Source organism: Vidua chalybeata, chromosome 7 (genome assembly GCF_026979565.1).
Source record: "Vidua chalybeata isolate OUT-0048 chromosome 7, bVidCha1 merged haplotype, whole genome shotgun sequence".
Classification (NCBI taxonomy): domain Eukaryota; kingdom Metazoa; phylum Chordata; class Aves; order Passeriformes; family Viduidae; genus Vidua; species Vidua chalybeata.
In genome coordinates, this window is record NC_071536.1 from 3,249,354 (window position 1) to 3,262,147 (window position 12,794).

At 41.8% G+C, this 12,794-nt stretch overlaps 1 protein-coding gene across 5 annotated transcripts in view; it reads right to left on the reverse strand.

Annotated features, from left to right (window-relative positions):
- UBE2F (ubiquitin conjugating enzyme E2 F (putative)) overlaps positions 1 to 12,794 on the reverse strand; it is a 56,240-nt gene that overhangs the window by 18,898 nt on the left and 24,548 nt on the right. For 3 of the 5 annotated variants that reach the window (XM_053947159.1, XM_053947162.1, XM_053947163.1), the window contains exons 7-9: positions 12,543 to 12,600; positions 3,466 to 3,498; positions 1,358 to 1,420 (exon numbers count right to left, since the gene is read on the reverse strand). In XM_053947159.1, the coding sequence (XP_053803134.1) occupies positions 1,358 to 1,420; positions 3,466 to 3,498; positions 12,543 to 12,600 (154 nt within the window). The remainder of the gene's footprint in view (positions 1 to 1,357; positions 1,421 to 3,465; positions 3,499 to 12,542; positions 12,601 to 12,794) is intronic. The other 2 variants (XM_053947161.1, XM_053947164.1) reach the window with 1 other exon arrangement.

A 12,794-nucleotide genomic window follows, 5' to 3' on the forward strand; every position in this document is an offset into this window, starting at 1 on the left:
AAAATAGCACAATATAAATTTTACAGGAACTTATGAGAGCATTAAGAGTTTATTAAACAAAAAAAATGTTTATTCCCCAAAAAACTGTGATTTAGAAGACTGTCAAAAAACCATCTCTATTTCCTCTTCAACTTCTATGCAATTAGTTAATTAGTGTAGCAGTACCTATTTTTAAGGCTCACCTCTGGTTTTGAGGGAGGTGTGCCTTTTAAATCAGGTAGCATTTTCCCTTCTGTGGATTCCCAAGATTTCCAATCTCTCAATGAGGCTGAGAGGTACAGGACAGCAGTGTGAACCACCCAGGGCCAGGGGGTGGAATGGGATGGGTTTTCAGGTTCCTTCCAACCCAAACCATTCTGTGATTCCATGCTAAAACAAAACCACAAAGACTCCTCTCTCCCAGAGGGGGCTTGTAGATAATTTTTTCCAGCTTTGCTGTATGTTCTCATCTCAGCCCTACAAACATGGATGAATACCAGAATAGCTACAAGATCTCATTATTCAAAAAATAGCTGGAAAGATGAACTTGCAATCCTGGTATTTCCTCTTGAAAAAATGAGATAAATTAGGTGCACTGCCTGACTGTACTTTCAATGAACTCTTCAAATCAACACTTGCTTACCTGGAAACTTCCTGCAATCTTAAAGGTTAACTTGAACAAAAGTGTTGGAAGAGTTTAATTAGAACAAGATGTCTTGAACATACTAGGTGTGAGCTCCATGTGCTTGAGGAATACATCCATGACATGATGGAATTTTGGAGATGGATACAAAGCAGAAACTGGCACTTTTGCTCAGAGGTAAACAGTACATCTCATTTATGTTCACCAGGCCATGTTCTGCTTTGCTCAGTCCATAAGACACACATGAAAATTAGGATGAGTAAAAAGAAGTTTCCAATCCTGTTCTTTAAACTTGCCCAGATTTCTCCTGGCTTTATAAATACATGCAACATGGAATAGCTCTGAGTAAAAGAGCTGCCTTTGGAAAGAGACAGAGGAGATCTTTTCACAGATCTTCTAAGGCAAAGGTCACTCATGTCACCATGCCAAACCAACTCACCATCAGCTTGCTGCACAGCACATGCACAAGTCTCAGACACAAGAAGGGAGAGATTATGTGAGCCCACAACCACGTTATGGCTCACAGCCCCAGCACACGGTGACTAACACTGCTCTGTGGAGTTTGCTTTCCCAGAAAAAGCACTTTTTGTTTGAATAACTGGTTGCTGATACAATGAGTCACTCAACTACCTCAAGCAGCAGCTCCAGCACTCTGAAAGGACTGGCTGGGAACTGCTGAGTACAGAATGTGTGCTTGTTTAGGAACGACCTGCCTTAAATAAACCACTGACTCACCTTGTCACGCAAATGATGCTCTGCAGCCTCAATATTCAAAGGATCGTCAAAATTCAAAAGATCCTGGAAAAGAAAAGAGAGAACATTGAGGGGCTCCCACTCACTGCATCACCAGGAGCCCAAAGCCCTCAGGAATAAGACAATGGAACAAAGCAAACAGGGCAGCAAGGGCAGTGCCATTTCATCATTTCATCCCTGCCTCGCTGGTGCCTCTGCCAAAGGTAAATGCAAATGAGTCATTTGGTAATTGGAAACCAAATCACAGGGCAATTAAATGGTAACAGCACCAGGGCATTTAAACCCTTCTGGCATGGGCCCCATGACACTTCTCCCTGGAAGTGAGAGCATTTCTATTGGAAAACTAAATTTTGGAGGAACAGTCAAACTTGCAGGAGGCGCAATTCCTGTTGATTTTTGTTAGAGGGCAAAGTAAACCTTGAAAAAAACCTCTGCAAACAGTGTGCTGATAAAGAAGGGGTTTCCTTAATTCCACCTCCACAGAAAAGCAATTTCACTCTCTCTGTGAAGAAACTATGTGACCTGGAGCCTGACAGGGAAGTTTCAGTGCTCTGGGAAAAACAGAGCCTAGAGGAAAAGGAGTGCAAAGATCCTGAGAACTAAGGACATGTGGGGTCAGGGAGCAGAAACAGTCCTAACAAACCTCAGGCCTCCCAGTTTAATCTCAAATACTAACTTTGGAAGTAGAAAGGGTCTAGGGTTACAGAGGAGAAGAGGAATCATCATTAAAAATAACACTGAATCACAAGGCCCCTGTTCTGTCTGCAGCCCAGATCTTTCCCCAGTCTAAGGTCAGCCTGTGTGAAGAGTGAAAAACCACTGTCCCACAATGTGAAAGGCTCCTGGCAGTCCCCAGGCTTGTCTTCAAGCAGCAAAGCCCACGTTTCACTCCAATCAGGACACCCACCCACCTCATTTTCACTCACTTTCTTCAATAAACCCCCCAGTGAATCTGCCAGACCAGTGTGATCCCAGTGCCAGCTTTTCAAAGCCTAATTATTGACAAGAGGCTGGGGGTGAGGGGAAAACAGGAGGGAAGCACAGCTCTTCACCAGCCATGACAAATCCCTGTGGTCTCCTAGGCAGGACCACCCCTCTCTGCAGCTCTTTCCCAATATTTTTATTTTATGCAGCTCTGCCCCTGAGGATTTTGCTTTCTTCCACTTACTTGGCATGCACAGGTAGACTGACTGTGGGAAAAAAAGTGAAATGCAATTCACTTTTGCTGGAAAAGCAAACACTCTCCAAACTTTTACATCAATTTACCGAAGAAGTGTTGAAAAAAACAACCAAGACTGTGGATGCCAGGAAATCCAAGTTTCCTTCTACACCCTGGAGTGGTTGGGGCAGCCCCTGCAGAGGAGAGGACAAATGTAGCCACCACCTTAGTGCTGCTCTTTGCTTTCTCCTGACCTTCCCACCCAGCAGCAATGGCTGAGGACAGGAATCCCTACAAAAGGTAACTTTTGTAAAGACTTTATCTTCTCTCCACTTTTAGGGTAAAAGCAGCTGTTGCATCCTGCCTGCCTCTTGCAGCTTCCTGCCCTCTGCTCCATTTTCAAGGTGCACCTGCAATTACAGGTTCCTTGCTCCCAAAAATCTTTTAAAAAAAAAGGAGGAAATGGGATCCCTGAATAAAATCACATAAATTCTGTGACAAGTCAGGTTTTAGGCTAACAAGGAATGAGACTGCAGGGCAGTCATTAACTCCTAAATAGGATTTTTTAAAAAAGACGAAGACCAACACAATTCTTTCTCAGAACAGCATGCATTTCTATTTCCTGCAAATTAGCAGAAAGAGTTTCATACTGTGTGGAAGATCCCAAATAATTTGTTATCAAAATATCCCCTAATATTTCTAACCAAAGGAAAATCCATGTACAAAAAGCTGGCATTTCAGACAGTCTGGATGAGTTCCACAAACAAAAGCACAATTTGATTTCATACTTGTCCAACCAACACCCACTGAAGCCAAGGGAAATAAAGACCTAAACTTTTACAGGCAACAAACAAGGCTGTCATTAGGTGATGCTGAAACTAAAGCAGGCAGGAGAAAGAAAAGGGAATGTGCAAAATATTCCTTTACTTACAGTAAATAAAGAGTTTAACCCCCAGACAATATCCTGCAAAGAAAAACACAGTTAGACAGGCATTTCAGGAGTTTTGAACGTGTTCACAAACTTTATTTTTCTATTAATACATGAAATATCTGGAAAAAATCTAGATTCCAAGTTATGTTTTACTAATTTAAATCAAAATGCTGAAAAAGCTTTCCCATTTCATGGCCACTTGATATTTAGAAGTCACCAAAACCAAATACTGCATATTTCAAACAGAAGGTCAGAGCTTTCTGTGTGTATTCCTGTTGCTCCTCCCTTCAAGGAGAGAAGTGATACCTTAGGATATGCCACCAGCTGAAAACTGCACTGTTTAGTTTAAAGGCTCGGTAATGAAAATTAATTCAGCAATCTATTCTTAAAATTAAAGAGGGGTCAAACAAATACTTGAAACTGTCAAAATATGAGAGAAAAGAGGGTGAGCTGCAGTAGGAGTACAGAGAAATACTATTCTTACGTAAGCACATGTCTCCAGTCATTCCACAGTTAAATTTACAATAAAGATAAAGCCTCAAAGTACCAAACTTCCTGTGCACAGCAAAGAACTTCAATAAATGAGTATATTTGAGCTTGTTTCCTGTTCTGGGCCCTGTGCTGAGAGTGTGGACCACAGAAATCCATATCCCTTAAGGACACTGTCCAATTACACCCTAATGAACAAGACACGATGTCAGCATTCCGCAGCCAACGGCCTCCCACGATCCAATTTCCCTCTGCTCTTGCACAAACGACCCACTCACTTTATCTGCTTTTAAAACATCCATCTGCCCAGCAGGGATGGCACTGTCAGCCTTTCCAGCCTCAGCACCTTCTCAAGTGTGGCAAAGGCAGCAACTTTCCAACGTGGCAGCACTGATACATAAACTGCACAAAAGGGGTGACCCAGACATTTCATTCCAGTTATCTGTAATTTTTAAGACTCTAGTGCTGAGCAGTCATCCTCACTCCCAAAGAACAACTCTGCCAGTTCCCTGGCAAGCAGGAGAAATTGAACATTTCAATTTTAATTAGTTTATTATTCAATTGTTTCAAAGAAGGGATGGAAATCATTGTTTCACACTTTATTTAAGCTTCTGTGCTTGTTCAGCTGCTGGAACAGACACCAGGCACAGCAGAGGCCAGCAGAGCATGGTATTAAGGACACCTGTATTAATCCTTGGGATAAATAATTAGTACAGTGCAGTGATGTGCCAAAGTCACAGATTAAAGGAAGATTTGTTGGCATGGAGAGCAGCAAAAGGCAGGAAGGTCTCAATTTCCACTTGATTCTCCCACATCCAGGGATCAGAGGGTGCTCAGCAGCTCTGGGCAACCCCTCTGCGCCCAGAGGTCAGGATCCCATTCCACTGCTGCCCTCCAAGGCTGTATTGTGCTTCAGGGAGGCAGAGTTGCAGGGAAAAATGACATTTTCAGAAGTTGCTTTCTACCTGCACCATGGCACAGCAGGCTGCAGTTGCAGAATGTGCTGCAGAACCACAACACTGAGCATTAAAACCATCCTGAACAGGTACAAGGCCACCTGAGTACTCTGAGGTCTGGCCATTTCTAACTCCTGAATGCCAAACCTGCATTCCCAGGGGTACAAACTCTCCACAGCTGTTCAAGCACCAGCATGGCTGAGAAGGAACAAACCAGGAGCAAGTCAGTGCCTTCCAAAATCCTCAGGACATCGTCTTCTCCTTACTCTGAACAGTGCTGACCCCCCTGCTCTGCCAGAAGCTCCCCAGACACCAGCAGAGCTCTCTGCACACAAAACTCCTTCTTGTCCAATACAAGCTCCAATACCTCACACAACTAAATGCTTCAGCTCAAAAAGGAGATCTGATGTCATATTTTCCCATTATATAATCAATTGTTCCCAAATTCTTATTTGCTGGACCCTGGTTTTAATGCTTTGGGGTGCTTGACTCATTTGGGCTGGTTTTACAGAGTTCTATTAAAAAACAAAGAAGGAAACATCAAACAAAAAAAAAAAAAAAAAAAAAAAAAAAAAAAAAAAAAAACCAACAAAAACCTTTGTACAGGCACAAGTTGTCAGAATGCTGTACATCTCCACTGCCACTCTAGACACCAAAAAGCATAACAGGATTACTATTCTTACTGAATAATTTACTTGTGATAGTCTTAATACCATTTTTGATGTTTCCATCTATTCAAGTTTTATGATTTGCTGGATTCATTTTATACCCTTGCATGGCTCCATAAGAAATAATGCTAAATTACTACCAGAGGACAATTGCTTTTTGTAATGAGCTTGAGGCTAGCCTGGATTTAAGTCTAGGATATTGAGAAAGGGAAGTGGGATGGAACAGATGAGCAAAAGTGAAGCAAGTATTTGGTATGTGAAAAACTCACCACTGTTGAACTGCAGAAATAATCACCCTGCACTGCTGACTTCAGCAGAGCTGTTGGCTGCATGCAGATAAGCACTGGCCTAGATGCTTGCTTTGGGTTTTCCCAAGGAACTAAAAGGATGTACAAGCCACTGAAGATCTTGTCACATTTAACAGCTCAAAAACTTCTGTTCCCCTTCAGTGTAATAAGGCGTCAAGCTTGGCTTCAAATATTTATTGAACTTGTGGCTTAAATAGCCTGAAAACAAAGTTAAGCCCACGTGCAGGAGTTTTTAAAGGTGATTTTCACAGGGAGGAGCATGGCAGGTGACCCTGAAAATGTTCATGGTGCACACCTTGACAGTGGTGCACTTCAGTGAGACCCCACTTGTACAAGATCAGACATCTGCACCTGACAAAGCTGCTTCCTTTACAAAGCTGCTTTTCTGAGACTTCTGCTCTGGGTTTACCATCAAAGTTACAGAGCACAAGGGCACCACTGCTGAGGGGCAGCCACAGGGCAAAGCTGAGAGCCTCTGCTTTTGCAGCAAACCTGCTTTTTGTGCTGGACCTGCAGCCTGGGCTGCCACATTCCTCGAGCTGCTTTATCTGGCTCCTGCTCCAGCCTGCCCAGGCTGTCCCTGTGTGGTGTCCCAGAGGTTTGCCATCAGCTCAGATGTCACCTGTGGGTCAGATGCCTTTGGGAGTCCAAGGCAGGTCTTGGATATGCAAATGGATTTAATTCACATCTGTTCTGTTAGTTCAGCGGAGGCAATGATGGTATTTGAAATCAGGAACTGGGGCTCCCAAGCACAGCAGCACCTGGTTAAACCCACAGTGGGTGAGGGGAACACAGAATAATGAGGGAAGCACACTCTGCTCCATGGCACTGCCACCATCCTGGGCTGGAGCATGGGGAAGTCAACACAAGCAAGTCAGAAGATCAACTGACTGCTGTAAACACCCCTTTATAATTGTCCCTTTTCATTCTGCACTATTTTTGTGCTGCATGGGAGTGAAAAGTTACACTAAACCCCTGGCAACAGATTTGTTTACGGCATGCCAAACGAGGAGAAAATGCTGCTGCTGCAGCAGTGTCTGAAGTTCAAGAGCAGTGACTCAAAATCCTCAATGCAGCTTTTGAAACAGCCTCTCCTGAGGCCAGGGAGTCTCAAAGCTTTGCATTTCTAGGAGGTCCTAACTCAGTCACTGACATTGCCAAGTGACAGCTCTCAGAGCCACTTCACAAAAGCAATGCCACTGAAACCATGCCACGGACAAGGGGTTCAGAAAGACAACCACAAGACACTTCTGGACAGAGAGCAAACATGGAAACTGTAAATTAAGATTAAATTAACATTTTCCAGTTTACCTCAATGTTTCTGAGGTATAGAATTAATTAAGATTACATTAAGATTTTCCTTTAACGGGCAAAGTATATTCAATAGATTAATTTAAGAAGAGAGCAAACCAGACAAAAGCACCTAGCAAACTTCCAATCAAAGAAATTCCCTTAAGAGAGCCAAGAAGCATTTCTGATCTAACAGACTGAACAAAACAAAGCTCATTGCTAAACCATTCTTTATAAACAAACAATTTGACCCAGTCAAATGAACAAAAGGAGCAGCAGTCATTTATACAAGCACATGTTTGAAGCAAATTTTTTTGGTTTGTTTTAAAAAGGGCTGGAAATGCCCCTGTAAAATCCAGCTTGCTCTGGTCCAGGCCATGCATGACCAAGTCCTGGGGCAGCTCTCTGCTGTTGTGTCTGCCTATTTACCACCTCAAAGTGGTTTTCCTCCTCCCTTCCCTTCTTCCACTAGCTGTTAAAAACAAGCCCAGCTTCCCCTCCTCACTGCAGCCTAAAAAACCAAGCACACTTCATCCCACCCCACCAAATAATCACTGGTCCTGGGGATAAAACAAAAACGTTTTCCTTCCAGAGACATAGGCACTTTTTAGCTTATGAAAAACCTTCTTCTCTCCTAAACTGTCTCCTCCCAAATAAAATCTCTTTTTATCTTTCCTCTCCTGCTCCTCTCTAATCTTGCAAAAGTTGAAAAACATTGTTTCCACCTAGAATAAGATGATAAAGTGAATGCCACCTTTCTTCAGCCACCCACAAAAGCCACCTCAGTTGTCATGTGTCTGTCATCCCTGCCTGTGCTTCCCACCCAAACACAACAGCAGCTCCCCACGGGGCTTTGGGTAACTTAAAAGGCATAAACTGCTCCAGTTAGCAAACACAAAACAAGGAGGAAGGCTGGAAAACCATTTCTTTTCTACTTAAATATAGGAGGGGAAAGAAAACAGGACCAATTCCAGGCTGTTCCTGTCCCAGACCAAGGCAGCTGTGAAGTGCCAAGCATGCAGAGCACTCCTCTCCCATCCCTCACTTTGTCACTGACTCCTTGACATTTGTCCCCGTGGTTACTGCAGGGCAAGTGGATAATCCTGTGGAAATTGTTCCCTGGGGAATTCTCTGATAGCTTCTTAATGAACTACACCACAGTGATTAGAACACTGAAGCCATCACCCTCTAGAGACCAGTGTGCTCAGTGCATTAAAGCTGACTGCAATTGAATATTCAGAAATCAACAGTTTGGGGAGAACAAGCATGGTTTAATTACACTTACTGAGGTATCTCAGCTCTCCTCACTCACATGTTCAGAAGAGCAGCTACTGTACCTAAACCAAAGATTTGGTTTTGCCAGAGGACAATAAAGACAGAAAATTAAAATTTTGCAAGTCTTTTCTGAAGCAAAGGCTATTAGAAGACACTGAGCTGTGTATTTTCACCAGTCTGGGCATGTATGGAGGAGAAAGAAATAAATCACATCTTACAATACTGATAAAGCAAATTTATAATGAAGTCAAAATACAACACAATATATCCTTGGAAAAATACTTCCCGAAGCTTATTTTAAGAAAAAATAAGACATTTAAGAAAATGTCAGATCTACACAGAAGATTGTCTTCAGCAGTTTATAGCTTCTCTTTCCAAATACTGGGTCTGAAGTTTTTGTCTGGGGCTTATTCACTTTTTAGAGGTGAGGAAGACACATAAAAAGACCAGCTCCAGAAGAGGATTTGAATAAATCAATAGCTGTACAATGTTATCATAATGCTGAGAAAAACAGCCTGAGCAACAAGAATTAATGTAACATAAAGCATACAGGTTTCTTTTTTCCCTTCATCCTCAAGACAGTGACAGTTACTTTATTGTCTGTTTCAAACATTTCTCTACACTAATTACAGATGATTTTGACAGCAGACCGTCTATTTTCCTTAAGATGATGGGTGAAAGTTTTGTACTTTCAAAACTCCTCAGGTTGATGCTTAAACATTGAGGTAAACTGGAAAAATGAAGTCAGGACCATCTGATTTATTTCTCCAAGAGATGAGTTTGGCATTTGGATGATTCCAAATGAAGTCATTCCACTGCCTGAAGACAAGGGCAGAACCAGTGAACCAAACAGGACAAAGAGCTGCCATTTAGAATTAAAACACTAATTAAATAAGCAAGGCTCCTAAGGATCAACTCCAAGTAGCAACAGTTTACTGGAAATGAGTCTTAATTCCTTTTAGATCAGGTAATCTAATAGCACAGACAGATACTTATTAACCTAGACTCTGGAGTTATGGCAGAGAAATTCCTGAAAAAACAGTGGTTTCCTGTAGGTGGGCATGAAAAGCTGTCTGCAGATCTGTAGTTTAAGACTACCTGGATGTTTCCTGCCCCTGGCTCTCCTGAGAGCAAGAAGACAAAAATGACAAAACCCAGCACTTGGAACTATGTGAGTGAAAAACTGAAATGCACATACACCTAACAAACATGGAAAGCCTCCAGAAAACCACCCAGCTAGCTGAGACCAGCTGGATCTCTGTGAGAACACAGCTACAAAAAGAAGAAAAAGGACAAATATTCCCTGAGAACATCCATCATACATTTTTAAACACTGGTTTTAATGTTCATATGCTCAGCCCTCCACAGAGTTGCCCAAGTGTGCTTTGATTATTTTTCAGGTCCATCAATCAGCCACTGATTTATGAACCCATTTCCAGTTGCAGTTAGTTAGAGGTAACTGCAGAAGGAGCCTGACTTTTAGAACCAGTCAGGCATTTAAAATACAGATCCACTTGTTCAGTTCTTAAAATCAATCACCTGAGATGTTTTCAGAGCAAAATGAAAACAAGCATTTAGGACAAAGCTGAGGAAAATTAAGGAGAACTAACTGAGCTAAGCAGATGATAATCCTGGCAAATAAGGTACATATTGAGGTCTAAAAGGAGCTACTGAAGCACTGAGGAGTTTGAAATTGAAATTACTGAAGGGTACAAAGCAGAGTAGCAGAGTAACAGCAACAGTGTGAAGTCATATGAGGTATTTAAAAGCTGGTACTTCCAGTGACATTAAAAAAACCTGAGAATAAAATGGAATTAAAGCCATCTATTTGCTTTCTTCCTGGGAAACTTTCATTTTGACCATCACACCTAAAAACAGGAGAAAAGCAAGTTCAGACACTCTGAGCAGGGCCCAAAGTAACTGCAGCAGTTTCCAGCTTTGTGAATAAGCTGCTTTAGAGAGGAAAGTATGCAATAAAATGATGCAGAATGTGACAGAATGGAATCTGAAAGGTAAGTAAGCTCCTGTTTAGCTTAGTAAACTCATGTTTAGCTACAAAGGAGCAGAAGGAACACAAAGATCAGCCAGAAAGCACTGCAGCAGTGTTCACACAATCCACAGCCTGGACACCAACCACCACCAGAAATTATCCAAGGGTTTGGGATTCTGGAGTGCTTCTATGAATAAAAAGAAAGTGATTTTAACAGTGCATATATAGACAGGCTGGCAGGTTAATGTTTTAAACCTGTTTCAGGGTAAGAGCCCAACTCTGCTCAGAACCTGATTTCAAAAAGCATCTAATGCAGGAATTCGGGAATAGCACATTCTTTAGTGCCTTCACTCACACACAGGCTGCTCTGCACAGTGGTCCATGGAAACGTGTTCCCAAGCACAAAGGGAAAAAAGATAAAGCTCAGCACTTGGTAACCTGAAGAGAATTCAATCATGGATGAGATGATGCCAAGTGCAAAAAAATGCTGGGAAACAAAACTGAGTTAGGTCTTCCCCCCTCTTGAAGAATCCTCCACACTGTTAAAAATAAATGTTATGAGGTAAGTTTTCCAGACAATTTAGCAGATTTTCATTTTTATTTCAGAAAGTTTCTTCACATTTCTACCCATTTGATACTAAAAAAAATATTGTAAAGGTCACAGCAGTTTATTTTGAAGGATTTTTCATAAAGCTCTGCTGTCACCACAAGGATTCAAAACTGAGACACAATCAAAATCTTGAGCCTTCTAAAGGGTTAAGCACACAAGCTCCACACATGCAGCTGCATTCAGCATGGTTTGTGCATGGAGCTTCTCATGTGTATTCTCTATTTGGATGGCTTTTCTAATGCCCTTGGAACAGTTTTTGTGGTAGAAGGACATGCCCACTCTCAATTTAATTCTTTAGGAGTAGTTCAGAGTGCTTTATTGGGTAAGTCTGGGTGCTATTCTTCCAGAAAACCAGGTTGACTTCATATTCTTGACAAATTAAATACTGACTTTCAAGTGCATAACAGGCTAAGACTGGATTCCTGCCCACAGTGCTTCTGTGCAAATTCTCACTGCTCCCCTTGTGGTGATGAAAACCTGTAAAAAGTGAGCTCACAACTGTGGTCCTTCAATGGTCAAAAATACAAAAATCCAAGGAGGACATCTGATTTTGTCTTTTTGAAGTTAAGCTACTAATTCCTTTTCTCTTGCTGAATCTTTCATTTCAACAATCACAGAAAAAGCTCCTGTCTTTTGGGTTTCTTGTCCACTTGTATTAATTTTTTTAATGGCTGAAGCGTAAAACTTTATCTGAATGAAAGTACAGGGACAGGAACAGAACTGGTAAATTAACTAGTTAAATTACTCAGTGCCTTGATTTAACCCAAGATGAAAAATAAACACAAAGGGCAAAACAAAATCACACCAACTGATGAAAAAACAACAGGGAAAGACTGCTTAAGAAAATCCACCAAACAAAACACTCATTTTACTTCCACAATATCACACGCTCACCTCAGGAGATGTTTTACAGATTAAGAAAGTCACAGATCTCATTCATAGTGCCAAAGAGCAAACCAAGTATCAGATAAAGGTCGTTTTCAATTTGCTTTTTGAAAGAGACAAACACCTGATGTGTACCCTTTATCCACCTAATGCTGTTAAAGCTCTGCAAGAAACAATTCTGGCAGCATTCCTGGGAACAGCAACAGGAAGATAAATGGCCTGCTCAGTGCTCTGCACTGATTTTGTCAGGAGTATCAATCCCATGGAAATTACCAGGGTTATGGATTGCTGTTCACAGGATGCTCTTGTGTTTGCTGCCTGGGTGGAAAGCAGCACACCTTACAGAGTGTGGGTTCTCAAGAGTCACACCAACCTCCAAAACCTTGGATCAGAGCAGGCTGTGTGCAGCCACGCCAGAACTCCCAACATTCCTACAATCAGCACTGTACCTGTTCCACTGCTGCCACCAACACTTGCTGAAGGACAAAAACCTCACCTCAAAAACCTGTTCCTGAGCAAACCACATGAGCTGATTCTTTCCAAGGCCAGGAAAGGATTTTTAAAGATGTATTCAGTTTGATGGACTTTTCCAAAAAGAAACAGTACCTTTAAGGTTCTAGTTGGGGCCCAGCCAGTGCCATCAATTGAGTGTTCTCTCAACAAACTGGAAAAAAAAAGACACACAGATTATACAGAGCAACTTCTGCTTCAACTGCCTTTGTCAGAAACCTTCTCAGAAAACATTAGGATGTAATTGCAAGATAAGATCTAATTCTTGCACTATTTATATCCAGGTAATGGAATTTTAAACCCCAGGAGTTGGGATGTCTGCCTAAAATTGCCTTCTACACAGTGTCA